The sequence below is a fragment of the Hippoglossus stenolepis genome, chromosome 8 (assembly GCF_022539355.2).
Source record: "Hippoglossus stenolepis isolate QCI-W04-F060 chromosome 8, HSTE1.2, whole genome shotgun sequence".
Classification (NCBI taxonomy): Eukaryota; Metazoa; Chordata; class Actinopteri; order Pleuronectiformes; family Pleuronectidae; genus Hippoglossus; species Hippoglossus stenolepis.
This window is the reverse complement of record NC_061490.1, coordinates 3,329,365-3,344,002: the sequence shown is the minus strand read 5'-3', so window position 1 is coordinate 3,344,002 and position 14,638 is coordinate 3,329,365. Positions and strand designations below refer to the sequence as shown.

The window sequence follows — 14,638 nt, the reverse complement described above, 5'->3', positions numbered from 1 at the left end:
TCATAACAGATTTTTGAAATGGCCCATAAGTCCAAAGGAGGGATGTAAGCAGTTATACATGTCGATACTTAAAGCTTGGATTGTAAATTCTAACAGGAAGCAATAAATGGTATTGTACTCAACAGCACAATAAATTATAGTGCAATATAGTTTGGTACTGGTCCGACCCAACCGGTCGAGGCAGATGGTCCAGTTAATTAGTTTTTTCTCTACCCTGTCACCAAAATTCTTCCTCGACTTTACCATGTAATGTGAGTTGAGATAATGCGTGTTGTGATTTAGCGCTATACAAATAAAATCCAATTGAATAGTACAATATAATACAATGGTTCAGGTCATATGGATGGTGGGGGTGTACACTGTGTCAGTACGTCATTGCTCCAGCAGAGGGCCTCAGTGACAAGAGAACAAACTGCTGCTCATGGGTCACATGCTGTTTGAGTCAGTTCCACCCAGTGTCTGCTGCTGCTGCCTCACAGCCCCGTTTGACGCACTTGTAAATGAGGAGCATGTTCGAGGCGAGGGGAGAGCAAACATTACGCACCGATATTTCGTAGATGCGCATGACGCTGTGGTTTAAATGTTTAAATGTCAGTCTGGTTTCTGCTTTTGTATCTGATCAACGAGGCGATTTATCAGTGGAAAACTGTGTTGGTAGGTTGCTTTTATAAAGAATCGGTAAATGCTAGAGTGAGAAACTGAAATTTAAAGACAATATGAATCTAAACAAATATCTACATAGGCCTAAATATGGCCAAGAGCAGCGACCTGGACATCCCCCTGATTTCAGCACCATGGAGAGCCAACTCTGCACTGACCAGAGCCATTTGACAGACATGGCTTCTTAACTGCATGCACACGCACATAGTGTCAGACCCACATGTCATGGTGTTTATTGTAGGTGCCATAAATCTGTTATGGAACCGTGACGCATCGTGGATTCGGATAGATACACTAAAATGTAAAATTGAGTGTGGGGATGAGCACCCATTTATTATGTATTATACGTGTGTCTATGAATAATAAATCAAAGCATGTGTCATGTGTGGAAAGTCAATATGGCCATGCAGCACATCATACCTTGTCATTCACATACATGAAGAACATGTGCCAGATTATCACAGTTGGTGTTTCCAAACGTGTCCAGGCGATATAGGCTGCCCTTCATGTCTGCAGCTTATATCCTTATATATATGGTGGAGATAGCTGGGGTGGGGGGTGGGGGTCTCCGTGGTTAAGTAATGCCTCACGCGTTATGTAACCCACTTGGGATGGTCGTCATATTGTGCGTGTGCTCTCGGAGGCTCGCCGCCTTTTGCCCAGTCATGTGTGCGTGTGTCCTCAGCCAGCACGCAGCTCATACACACATACACATACACACACACACACACACACACACACACACACACACACACACACACACACACACACACACACACACACACACCCCTCCTACATCCTCCACTAGCATCAGAGGCTGAGCAGAGCGGAGACTGGCACAGGCGGAGGAGCATCAGCAGCGGAGCGACCCTTTGTGCTTCACCCATAAACGCGCATCCTTCTGAGAGGACTCACCATCAGACATCCAGGTAAACATTTTTTATTTATTTTATAAAATCAATAATAACAATAATACTTCAAGCTTTGGGGTTAAAGAATTAAAATGAACTATACTCACAGGATGAGAGCAGGTGTCTGACGAGGAGCTGTTTACAAGTTGAGGAACGACTCTTTTTTTACGCACGTCATCAATGTTTTGGGTGGTGCTGGGGGGATGTTTACATCGCTGCTGGTTAAACCCTGTGTCTCCTATGTCTTTGTTGTAGAGGCATCTCCTCGTTTCAGAAAAGAAAAAAACAAACATTGCCAGTATTACTGCGGGGGTGTAGGATGAAACTAAATCCCTCTGCTGGATACAAGCACACATGGAAAATAAGCTGTTTGATAACACTCAATGGAAATGGTTTTGAAGTGAGATGGTAAACAAAGGGAGGGATGTAAACATGTGGACGCATGAGGACATCTTGGGTCCCAGAACAGCGGCTGCATTTAATGACTAAAATGAATTAAAAACAATTGATGAGAAATTCAGGCATTTATTTATTTAATCTTATAATTTCATTGAATTGTATCATAAGCAAATGTTATTTTAAATGCCCCCTGTGGTCCATACCCCCTCTAGAGCAAAAACAACAAGAAAGACATATGCCTACTCTCCCTAGGATGATTCCTGGAAGTGAAAGAGATTATCCATGCAGTAATGACATCATGCAGTGATGATGCACTTTGTTTGAGGGCCAGTGAGCTCAGAGCAAGTGCTGTGATTGACGTGCTGCTCAGAAAAATTGTTCTATTTTTGGAGGGTTATTATTTTCTGCATGGGTTTCATAGGCCTGGCACCTCATTAACAGTCATACCAAATTAGAACAAAAAGGCTGAGAGCATCGTGGAGTTAAATATGAAAACGGATTAAAGATCATGCACAGTCCGCGTGCATGATCAACATTAGAGAGCACTGTGGGATGGATTAAGGGAATCCATGCTGTTTCAAAAGTTGACCATCTGGATAAGGGGAATAGCTCAACTGGAGGCCTGAAGACTTGTTTACCAGTCATGTGCACATTCTCTCAGCCTCCCACCGACAGCGCTTTCCCCCACTGCTCTTGTTTTCTGAATCTATGCTCCCACCAGGCTCATATATGTTTGAATGGCTTTTCACAGGGACTGTGGATCACAGGCAGTTTGTAATGCTCAGGAGACCTGGAAACCCTGTGTTTGCAGCTTAGATAATGGTTAGCTGGTTGCTCAGTAGGGAGCCAATCAACATTGTCTAGAGTAAAGTGGATGAGCACATTCATGATGCTGCTTTAAAGGGTCTACAGTTCAGGACAATTAAACAAATACCGCACTGTGGTTGTTTGTCTGCACCAGTGCAGTTTCTGTCTACATAAAAATAATTCCAGATACATTTAAGTTTCATGTGACAAGCTCATTAGAGATCATTGGTCCTGCAACAAAGCAAATAACAGGAGATGAATCAGAAATGCATTGGAGGCATTTGTCTGTAGGATATTACAGTTCTATACAGATTCTATGACTCGTTACGTTCCAGGTTTTACGATCCTCCACGGCTACTTGTGGCTGAATTAATTAATTAAAGTCCCTTCCTGCTTTGTCATTAATATTGTATGTTATTTATTTAATTATTTCTCTCCCATTCATCCCCATTAGCTTCTACATCTTTTTCAGCACAATATTATTGTATATCAATCATCATGGATTCATCCTGCCTTTTGTTTTTATGATTAACACTTCGGTTCAACAATAATTTGATAAACAATAACAGCCTGGGCAACAATAGAAACACAGAGAGGAACTTAAGCAATAAAATAAGGAAATGTACATAAATACACGTACACGATATACGTAAACTCACATTAAATGAAACAGAGAAAATAAATTGATGAATAAATATAGGATTCATTGTGGCTTTATGACATTATACCCTTGCTGGTACCATTAGGTTGTACTCTTTGTAAGAACATGTTTTTCTAAGAAGAAAATGATTATAAAGTGCCAAATATACCACAGCCCTGCTAGAAACGACTGAAATATAAGTCAGTAGTACACAGATGTTCCTGAAGGCCACACGCGCCTGCACAGGGACAGAACGTTCAGTCACTCTGAGAAAAACACTCACACATCACATCACATCACCTCGGCACACTCTAGATATTCTCTCAGTGATGGACAGAATCTCAGGAGGAAGCTACTCTCCAGAGTTTCACATAATTGGTTCCATCTTGCTGGAGTTATCCGTACAGCGCTTCCTCCCCATGGTTGCTAAGACTGTTGCTAGGGTACAGCTTTTGATGCCTATATAATCTGATTTTGCCATGCCAGTGCACCAGGCAGCTGTGTATTGCTACAGTAAAGTGATGCTGTGGGAACGCATGAGCTCTAAATAAAAATTGAAACAGTAAGAAAGGTGGTGCAGACCACCTGGAGCTCCGATCTAATTTGGTCTCTGACGACAGGAGGTGGAGTTTGATTCCTCTCTGTTCTATTTTTGCAAACCTCTGTGGTCCTGTGCTCCTCTGTGGTTTGAATAAAGAGGATTTTTGCACAAGTCGGAACTGCTAAAACAGGGACGTGGCTTACATTAGGTCATGAATTGGGGATTTAATTCTCATTATGATGGACGATTTGGAGGGGAATCTAGGTCATCAAGGTTGAGACTGACACGTTTTTTAAAAATCTGGATGAAGCTACAGGGAAGACCGGTTCAGACTCACGACAGCAGTTCACAGGCCTCGGGGTCAATTACATCATTCCTGAGAAAAAAATAGAAAAACACATTATGCTCTTATGCAACTGAACCTCTTAGGCGATGATGCTTGGTGGCAATCAGCAGGAGAAGGGAAGTGAAGTGATTGTATCAAGTTTATTCAAGCATGAGAGGGAATCTGCATTATTTAGCATTAAGGCATCAATAAGAAATGTCTTTTTCCTGTTTAGATGTGGGAATGAAAATGAAAAGTTGGAAAAGTGGATTTAAGATTGCTCCATATCTCACTGATAGAAGCACTTTGTAGCTTTTGGGAGGCAAAGTTTTGACTGGAGGTTTAGAATAACAGAGGGAGGTTAAGACACCGCTCTTCTATTACTGTGCTTCATATCTGATCGTCTCAATCAGGAATAACTTTAATGAAAAGCCAAAGTATGAAAATAATATTTCTGTCCTCTTCAGAGCTGTGTCTCAGCAGACTTTGGGTCATTTAAAAAGATCTTTTCAGACTGGAGATTTGCTTTTGTCTACTGTTTTTAGTTACGGTAGCAGCATGTCTCTTACTGTGGTAATTTCAATCTGGAGGTCAGTCCGTCACTTTGGTCCAGACTGAAGAATTTCAACAGCAGGGGCGGATACAGGGGGGCACTGATCCCCTAACCCTTTTTTAAAATATATATTCAATGATGTGCTGCTTTGCTCAAAGCTATAGACAGTGTAACAGTAAACAAGGAATGACTTGAATGTGCACCTTACTGAATCAGGAATTGTGCGGATCATATAATTGCCCCCTCTGTGTAAATTGTGGATTCTTTATGGTCCCTGATTTTGAAAAATCCTAGATCAACTACTGCTCAACAGCTCACATAGCTCCTCTACCGCCACCATGAGGTTGGCATTTGTGATTCAGGGTCAAATATCTCAAACAACTATTTGATGGATTGTCATTAAATTCAGTAAAGGCATTCAAGATAGGGCATCCCAGAGGATCCCAAGTCATTTTGCATATATCATTGCATACGTAAAGTATGCAATGATATATCTCAGTATTTTTTTTATGAATTGCCATGACATTTTAGATCAATTTCCCCTGAGGACGTACACTAATGACTTTGATGATTTAAGTGGCAATTTTTAATTGGCCTATTTAACAAATTCTGACTTCAAATAAATGTAAATGGTTGTTTATTTTCAGCTGTGACACATATAATTAGTTTCATAAGGTCTTAAAGACAGTGTGTGCTGGTTTTGGGCTTGTGCCATCTGCATCAGGTGTGTGTGTGTGTGTGTGTGTGTGTGTGTGTGTGTGTGTGTGTGTGTGTGTGTGTGTGTGTGTGTGTGTGTGTGTGTGTGTGTGTGTGTGTGTGTGTGTGTGTTTGTGTGGCAGTGGGTGGGATTTAGTGGCGTAACACAGTTCAGACCCTTGTTTCTTAAAGGGTTCAAGGGCAGCGTCAAAATGCTGCCACATACTCAGTCCACAGAAAAATGACAGCTGATTTTTCTCCTTTTTTCTCTTCATCAGAGGAAAACGCTTCGTGAAGCACAATGGGACCGTTCCAAGAATATGAGGTGAGTCTTATTATTGCTACTGTGTGTTGAATCTAAAAAGTAATTTCACATGATTAAGAAAAAGATGGAAATAAAACTAAGTGGGGGTGTGCTTCCTGAAAACAGTATGTCCCTGCCTGTAGCTCTGACAGATGTTACTCTGAACAGGAAAAGAAGTCGCCAGAGAAGGGCAGCCCTCGCAGTCGCATCCCACGCTTGGTCCTCCATCCTTTTCGCCCAAAGGACAAAGGATCACCTCAGTCCGATTCACCGTTTTCAGAGGAGGATGGCAAGGAGTGTGACATCAGCTCCGACCACTCCAAGAGAACCATCAGCAACAATAGCTTTTGCTCTGGTAAGACATTCAAGTCCAGTTCAAGGACAGCTAAGTTCATACCTGATCAGAAAAAAACAGGAGCCATTTATTTACAGGTTCCCTTACAGGCCGTTAGGTGCAGGATTGTATTGCAGTGCTCTAGGTTGAAACATAGAACTCTATTCACTAGCAAGGACCACACCACAACAATATGTGATTTAAAGGTTTGAATGGAAATTGTTATATTGCTTGTTGTAGGAGCTATTTCATTAGTTTGATATATTGCCATTATTATTATTTGTTGTTTTTGCATTTATATTTTTAGAAACTAGGGGGCACTAGGGACTAGACCAGGTAGGATTCACGATAAAGGTAGCAGGTGTGTTAATGAGGGGAAGCACCAGGAAGGGAAATGTTTTTTTACCAGAGCTTGAGGAAAAGCACATGTATATATTTTCTTTTGAACGGGAAAATGAATCTACCCAACCGTGAATTCAGCGTGGACAATGGGCTTCTTTAAAGAGTACAACCCAACTAGGCTGGTGCCTCAGTGGCTTTTTGATAGGTTTATTTTGACAGAAACATCCTTTGGACAAATAGCCACTACACATGTTGAGGAAAAGTGAATAGACATTGTGTGAAGGGGTTGAGCTGCAGATGCGTAGAACAAGATATGCACGATATGCACCAAACTGAATAATAAGGGATGAGGGAGGGAAGAGAGGGAAGAGAGGATAAATGGATGAGGGTAAGGATAAAGGAGAAGGATAAAGGGAGGAGGGACGGAGGATGAGGGGATGAGGGAAGGAGGATGACAGGATGGTGAAAGGATGAAAAGGGGATGTTGGTAAGGATGAGCAGAAGTATAGGGATGAGGTACAACAGTGAATGGATGAAGGGAAGGGAAAAGGTGGGTTGAAGAATCTGAGACAAATCGAGCGTGATTTGTTAACTGGGTAAATGTCGGCTTGACAGGTGACTAGAGTTGTTGTTGAGGTGTGGCCCTGCTCTCGAACCAAAGTTAACAAGTTAACATCATATGTGATGAAAGCAGAACCTTTGATTCATTTTTTAAAGCAAAGCATGCAGGAATAAGCTCTACCAGAAAATGTGTATATGTTTATGTTTGTTCACCCAAAAGTTACAAATAGAGCAAATATTACACTTAACAGTTTGTGTCAGTGTGTGCACAGTGCGTGTGCATGTGCATGTGTGTGTGAGTACACAGCTCAAATCACAATAAAGGCACCACTTGATAACCACTTTCTGAAAGTGACGAGCCATGGTGAAAGCCGTCGTGCTATCTGTCAGATGACACCCCGGGCTGAACCTTGAGCTCTGACTGCCTGCCTGCTTGTGTCCACTGCCTGCCCCGCACTGCCTGTTCGTGCGTTATTACTGTCTGTGTACCTGTCTACAATAGATGACACCGGCTGCCCCACTAGTCAGTCTGTGTCCCCCTCCAAAACCCCGTCAGGCTCCGAGCAGAGTGCCCACAGCTCGCCCACACTACCCGAGCGCAAGGCCAAAGTGAAACGTGTGAGGGTGATGGCCGAGGGGAGCGGTGACCCACGGAGCGCGCACAGGCACAAGAGGGAGATGAGGTCGGCCATGAAAGCCAGAGGTAAGCAAGAACACAGAGATAAAGATAAATGAGAAGACAAAGGTGAAACACATAATAAGAGAAGACAGAAAGACGATCAACAGCATTTGAAATCTTCACTTTAGTCCTTAATTCATATTGATCCTGGGAATAATCTGCATTTGTGCATTTTCTGTTTAGTTCATGAGTGCTGTTATTTCATGTGCACACTTATATACAACACACTGCATATATATACTCCTGCAAGCCAGTGTTTCCTTTAAGACCAAAGTACAATAACAGTGTACATATATCCGCAGCAGACAGATTCCCAGGCACGTTGACTCGAGCAAGCAGTGACTCTGAAGGAGAATAAATAACTGTACTGTATCTGTGCTCTGTTAACATTCATCAGAAACAGTTCACTCTGCTCCTTTACGCCAAAATGTTATCTTCTAATCTGTCTCATTCTGGGGGTCTTGAGAGAAAACTGCTTGATCCGGAGTCAAAATGAGGCCGAAAGCTGATTGGTGGAGGAAAAGGTTTGGGAGCTCAGGCAATTAGGCTGATGAGCAGGAGGTCCCTACACTGATCGTTTGTGCACAGGCCGCTCAGTTCATTCACCAAGTGGTGGAAGATCACTTAGTTTTCTTCAGTTTTTTTTTCTCACAGTTGTCACTGTACACATTACTATGGTTTTGTTTGATAAGAAGAGGTGCTGCTCAGGTATGACTTTAAATTCAACCTTCAATGACGTCAAACAAATGTTGTAATATATTAATATAATAGTTTTTCCTCTGGTTTGTACAGTTATCAGGTTCAAGGCTTGAGTACTGTGCAGAGGTCCTTTGTGTAAAAAAAGTGCTTGTGTTGCAGCATGTGAGCAGATTGTGTTGACGTATAACTACTAGATGTGATTGGCTAATTGAAGTGGTTTATTTCTACCTCAGTCTGACACAGGGGTGTAGATCAAGTGAGAGTATCTGTCTGAGAATCTAGAAAAAGGGTGTATATGTGTTCATGTCAAAGTTAATTTAGAGGTGTGGAGCTAAATTTAAATGAGAAAATAACTGTTCACAAATGAAAATGTGAATGAGGGAAACTGGTCCAAAAAAATACATTTGTTTTTTGAATTTATTAGGCAAAACAAGTGAATTTTCAAGCTTAGTCATTCTTAAATGTGGTGTTACATTTGTGCATAAGAATCATAAAGTCAACAATCCAATGTTTTCTAGCACTGTCCACCACTGAAAATGTCAAACCACACCAAGTGCAGGCTTTAGCAACAAAACCCCTGAGAGTATTGAATTGGGGAAGATTCCTTATCTGTCTAACTTCACATATTCATTCAAAGAGGAAGAATGTTAAATCCTCTTCACTTCAGACTATGAACACGTTGATGCGTTTCTCTGCAGGTAGTGAGGCAGACTTCAGCTCCTCCAGCAGCACAGGCAGCCTGAAGACCAGGGAGAGCCTCACTTCAAGTTCAGTTGGAAAGAAAGCTCTTTCACGAAGGTATGAAATTCAACATTTTTATCATCCTAATGCTTTACTGGGTCACTACTAGACTGGGGAAAAAATTGAGCTTAACTAAAATAGAAATATTAATTGTAACAGACGTTGCACTAGGCCCTCAGTGTTCCCATTTACAAGAAGGTATCAGCAGAGTAACATTTTTGTTAAATAAATACCTAAAAGTGGCTTAATTTCATCAGAATGCACAATACCTGAAACAACAATCCCTAATTTCCTGAACTTCCCTTTAAAAAATAAATATAATCAAATGACAGATTTCTAACCTAAACTCCATAAACAAGAGAAATCATTATATCCATTAAACAAAAAGGGCTTCTCACTCCTCCTACTCAGTTGATCAGCACAAGTTGCTGAGTTGAATTTATCAAGACTAATCTAACTTGCATATTCTTTTACAAATGTGACCAAACTAATCACATAATTCACAAAATCTGGGTCGTTTGTTGTGAGGGGGGAGAGAGGGAAGGAGGTTGCTGTCAACTGGAGTTTAAAATGTCTTCTATAATGGAATGGACCAATCCAGTGGCAGCAATCTTGGTAAACCAGCCAATCAAAGGGGCCCCACCTGTCTCAGCACTCACACACACTAAGGGAAGGACAGAGGGATTTGAAAGTTTACAAGGACATGGGTTCACAATTTAACCTAGGGTCAGAACATGCATATAGCCTATTTCATATTTTTGTATATTTGGAATTAACACTTGAATTCTTTTTGTGGATGTTTTGGTTTTGAATTAAATTCAATCAAGTCGTGGCGGCCACATCAGACCGCTCCCAGTGTTCAAACCACCCGGAAGCTTGACAGCCAATCGTGATGCAGAGCTGTACGCTCCCTACAGGACTCCGCCCAGAGCTGCCTCCTCAACCACCACCAACAGCAGCAGCTGCAACTCCAGCCCCACCGCCAGGTATCAAACATTGTTTTCAGTCACTGCGACCTCCTGGACGTGTCTAACCCCTCCACGTTTCTCCACTTGGATTCTTTACAAGCCCAACATTCTCTGCCTGAGGGGGAAGTTAGTAGATTTTGGAGACTGGGAGATTTTGGATAGTGGCTCAGGGAAATGTGCAGCATAATGATGAGTGAGTGGGTGGGTGGCTGGATTAGGCTCAGACTGTTATCATTTCCCCTCTTGCAGCTGGCTGGGATTATATCGGTCATGATTTGGCTGTGGCCAGGATTAATGGGGGATTGAATAAAAAAATGTCTGAATATGGTACCCAGAGAGCGACCATACTGGCTGCAGCCAACTCGTAACTGGATTAGAGTGAATGCACCTTGGTTTGGAGGAGAGAAGAGGGTCATAAATATTTCAGACTAACAAAGCCTGGAGCTTGTAAGTGTGGACCACCATGAATTTCTTACATGGTGCTCCAAGCTCCGAGTTACCAGGAGAGTTTATTTTATAGGTTTTATTTCTGTAGGCCTGCTTAGCCCTGTATATGGGTTCACCTACAAATCCTCTGTCCGTATTATAAATAACAAAGCCTTTTGAGTTGCAGAATCTGCTCCCTTCATCCTACACAGCATCCATAAATGCATCCAAAATCCTGTCACTTTAAGACATTCTGTTGTCAGGCTTCCTCTCCCTGGCCTGGCTAAGTGTCATGTGACATCTTTCAGTTTCACATGCTACCTTCTCCTGGGCTGTTTCTATTTCTGGCAGGGATGCATTGCACTCTCTCATCAAAGCCTCGAGTATTCCAGGTTGCTAGGATGCAGTGCGACAGGAAGAGAGGGGGCGCTTACATGCTGCTTTGCATATTGTCCAAATCCACCCAGTCGTCCTCTACAGATAAAAAAAAAAAGAACATAAATCCTTTCTCACTCGGAGCATAAAACCCTGATCATAGAACATGCAAAGAACATTTGAAAGCTAATGTAATTAGCCTGTAGATTAACGATTTGTTTTCAGTAAGGTGATTTCCTTCCTCGCTAACTCTGCTCTGATAAAGCAGCATTTTAGGGTTTTTTGGCCTCTAGTCTGCTTGCTAGTAATCCTATGTCAGACAGTAATTCCAGGCTTCAGAGAGCATCTGCCCAAACAGCACTCTCGGCCAGACTAATTACCCTCTGCTGGGAGCGATTTCTACTCTGAAATGTCAATTTGGTTTGTTTTCTGCTGATGGCTTCAAAATGTCTACTTGGGCATCTACTGGATATGGTCGTTCTAGAGGCCGTGAACGACACCTTTGACTAACAGTATAATTGTATATGTGCCCAACAGAAGAGCCAACCTGGGCCACTACCACTCCTGTGGAGACAACCACGGCATCAGACCCCCGAATCCTGAGCAGTACCTCACCCCTCTGCAGCAGAAGGAAGTGTCCATCAGACACCTGAAGACCAACCTGATGGAGTCTGAGAACAGAGTCCATGACAGGTCAGTTAAGATTCAGCAGCACGGTAGCTCCCATGATCGTATCTGTAGGGTTTTATGGTTTTAAGGCAGGATGATAGTGATCATATCAGGGGTAAGGGATAGCGCTCATATCAACACTAACATTAAAAACAAACAACTGCCTGATGATACTACAGGAATTTGATAAAGTAGTAGGGTTTAGTTTTCAGGGCTAGAAAAGAGAGAATAATCTGAGAAGATTGATACCAAGTACAATGTTAGTTTAGGATTAAGACTGGAAACTGGGAGAAACTGCTAGTTTAGCTAATAAATGCCACCTACTTACACTTTGCAAAGCATGCACCAAACCACAACATGCTGTCTTTAAATTTTGGCAATTGTATGGAGATTTAAAAAAAATGTTAATTAGTTATATTTAAAGACTGGATTTCTGCTAATTGCAGGGGCTGCAATGATCTGTGGTGACAACATCAACATTATAGAAATTGTAACTAGCAAAATAAAAAATCACTGTTGCCAAAGTAGATGAATGAAAAGTTCAGTCTTAACTGGGACCGGGTAAACGCACAGCTGTAAATCTGAACGATTTGATCTATAGAAGTGAATTTGGAGCAAAAAACCACAGACTGGATTTATGGTAGTTGGATGTTGTTTCCCTTGGACAGAGCCAAGCTAACACTATTCCAATATTTAAAGGCTTTGCGCCAAGCTAAGCTGGCCAGATGCTAGCTGTAGCTTCATATCGCTGATGCAGAGAAATGAGACTAGTATTGCCCTTCTCATATCTCAAAAAAATATCACTGCATTAACCCTGTACATGTTCTTCTCTTTATTAGAGAGACAGAGATTGAGGAGCTTAAGGGCCAGCTTGGCAGAATGAGGGAAGACTGGATTGAAGAGGAGTGTCACCGGGTTGAGGCTCAGCTGTCCCTCAAAGAGGCTCGCAAAGAAATCAAACAGCTACGTCAAGTGGTGGAGACCATGAAGAGCAGCCTGATGGAGAAGGACAAGGGAATACAGAAGTACTTCATTGATATCAACATTCAAAACAGGAAGCTGGAGTCTTTGCTGCAAAGCATGGAGCTGGCCCAGAGTGGTGCCAACCTTCAAGATGAGAACACCTTGGATTTCATCTGTGACAGCCCTGAGAGTGGAGGGAAGAAGATGGAAGGGGAAGAGGAGGTAGCGTTAGGGGAGCTGGGGCACCAAGGTGAGGAGGCAATGGCAGACAGCGGGCTGCTGGTTAACGATGAGATGGCGAACAGAGCGGACATTTTGGAGCAGGTTTTCATGTCCACAGCGGTGGACTTCAGTCAGGACTCTATTGAAAATCTGAGAGCTGAGGCAGAGGTTGGGCCTGGGGTGTCTACATTGATAGAACAGGAGCAGTTGTTTGATGAATCTACCGCACCTACACCAGCTCCACCAAATGCCGTTTCAACCACAATCGACATCTTTTCAATCACACCCTCCCAGCAGACCACAGAAGACAAAGGAATCCAGACCGACACAACGCCCATGTCTCCAGACCTGCAGTCTCTCCTGCTCCAGCTGCTGAAGTTCCACGGGTCCTCAGCAGGCAGCACAGCTCTATCAGCCTCAAGTGGCCTTCAGGGCCTCACACACCTTCCCAATCCCACTTCAAACACTGATCTCCCTGACTTCACTCTTCACCCACCCAGCATGCCCAGCCCTGCTCACCCAGAGAGTCCTGACACCTCCACCGATTCCGGCATGTGCTGCTCAGAGCCTGCACAGAGCCGACGGTTCATGGAGGAGCTGGACTTTGCAGTTGACGACAAGGAACCTTGCCTGTCACCGGGACTGGACGTGGTTGGCAAACGTTACTGGAGCAACAGCTTCCTGGTGGATCTGGTGGCAGTCGCAGCTCCTGTGTTACCCACGGTGGCCTGGCTGTACTCCCGGCATGGTGTAGATGGAAGTTCTCCGGTATACAACATCGCTGCTCTCATCAGGGGCTGTTGTATCATGGGATTGCACTCTCTTCGTCACGTCACTCACAGGCCCAATGCGTAATGGCTTCCAACCTGCATGCACGCGCCTAACCTTGAAGTAAAAGCACTTAAGCATCTTTTTCGAGATTATTTTTTTTACACCGGATATCAATGCAGTTATTTTGGTTCCAACACTGTTACTTTGCACTCTAAAGTTACCAAACTGGTGACATGTAAGGGATAATTTATGACAGGGGTTATATATTTATTTATTTATCATAAACATATATAAGCTCATCATCTGGGTAGATGGTTTTGTGTTATCATTGTCCTGTTGTGTCCCTAGTTTTCCTTGTGTTTTGAAAAAAAAAAAGTTTTGTGTTAAGGGATGTGAATTTTGGAAGGTGAAAGACTGAATGTTAGTTTGTGTTTGACAGGTTCTGAAATTGCAACAGTTTTGAGTTATTGTTGAAAAATAAACCTTCAGCCAAAGCTTTAATGTAAGTTCACTGTTAATGATCTGTGAAGAATAATTTTTACGCATTTTCTTTCCTCCCTGGGAGTAGAGCTTTATTCGGTACAGCCTGTGTATTGTCCATAGAAATACGTTGACGCTTCAAAGCAACTGACACTTGTTATGTGCCTGAGCTATGTGCAATACTGGTGGTTTACATCAAATGTCCTTGTATCTTTATTATTAAAGCATGATAATTCTAGCCACACGTTTGGACTCCTTATTTATTTATTTTTTTCAACCTTTCGGTTGTGTCGTGGGTTGTCAAAGTTTCACTTATGTAAGCAGCCTGTGCAAAAATATTGCAGGAGACATTTGTACAAGATGTTCACATTAATTAATTAATGAAAGGCGGGTGGGGTGGGTGGGGGGGGCATCTTGCCTGATCCCAAACGCAGCTAAGCACTGTCCTCATGATGCTCATCTTACGTAAAAGCTTTCTCGGCCAGTATTTTCAGACGTCCCTTGGGTTGTGAAGCCGACAATGTAAAATGCATTAGATCCACTTCACTGGGATCTCTCAGAAGCTGTCAAAC

At 42.6% G+C, this 14,638-nt stretch overlaps 1 protein-coding gene across 5 annotated transcripts; it reads left to right on the top strand.

The window, feature by feature from the left end:
* The first annotated feature begins 1,434 nt into the window (after nucleotides 1-1,434).
* On the top strand, nucleotides 1,435-14,304 carry sybu (syntabulin (syntaxin-interacting)). Of its 5 annotated transcripts, none has more exons than XM_035162473.2 (8): nucleotides 1,435-1,589; nucleotides 5,811-5,857; nucleotides 6,005-6,191; nucleotides 7,630-7,776; nucleotides 9,150-9,249; nucleotides 10,020-10,178; nucleotides 11,499-11,654; nucleotides 12,470-14,304. In XM_035162473.2, the coding sequence occupies exons 2-8, from the start codon at nucleotides 5,834-5,836 to the stop codon at nucleotides 13,668-13,670; spliced, it is 1,974 nt and encodes a 657-aa protein (XP_035018364.2). In that variant the 5' UTR covers nucleotides 1,435-1,589; nucleotides 5,811-5,833; the 3' UTR covers nucleotides 13,671-14,304. The 5 variants fall into 5 exon arrangements, with proteins under 5 accessions (XP_035018364.2, XP_035018362.2, XP_035018363.2 ...); XM_035162471.2 differs by having other exon boundaries at nucleotides 7,576-7,776; XM_035162472.2 differs by lacking the exon at nucleotides 1,435-1,589 and having other exon boundaries at nucleotides 5,838-5,857; nucleotides 5,980-6,191.
* Nucleotides 14,305-14,638: the final 334 nt, after the last annotated feature.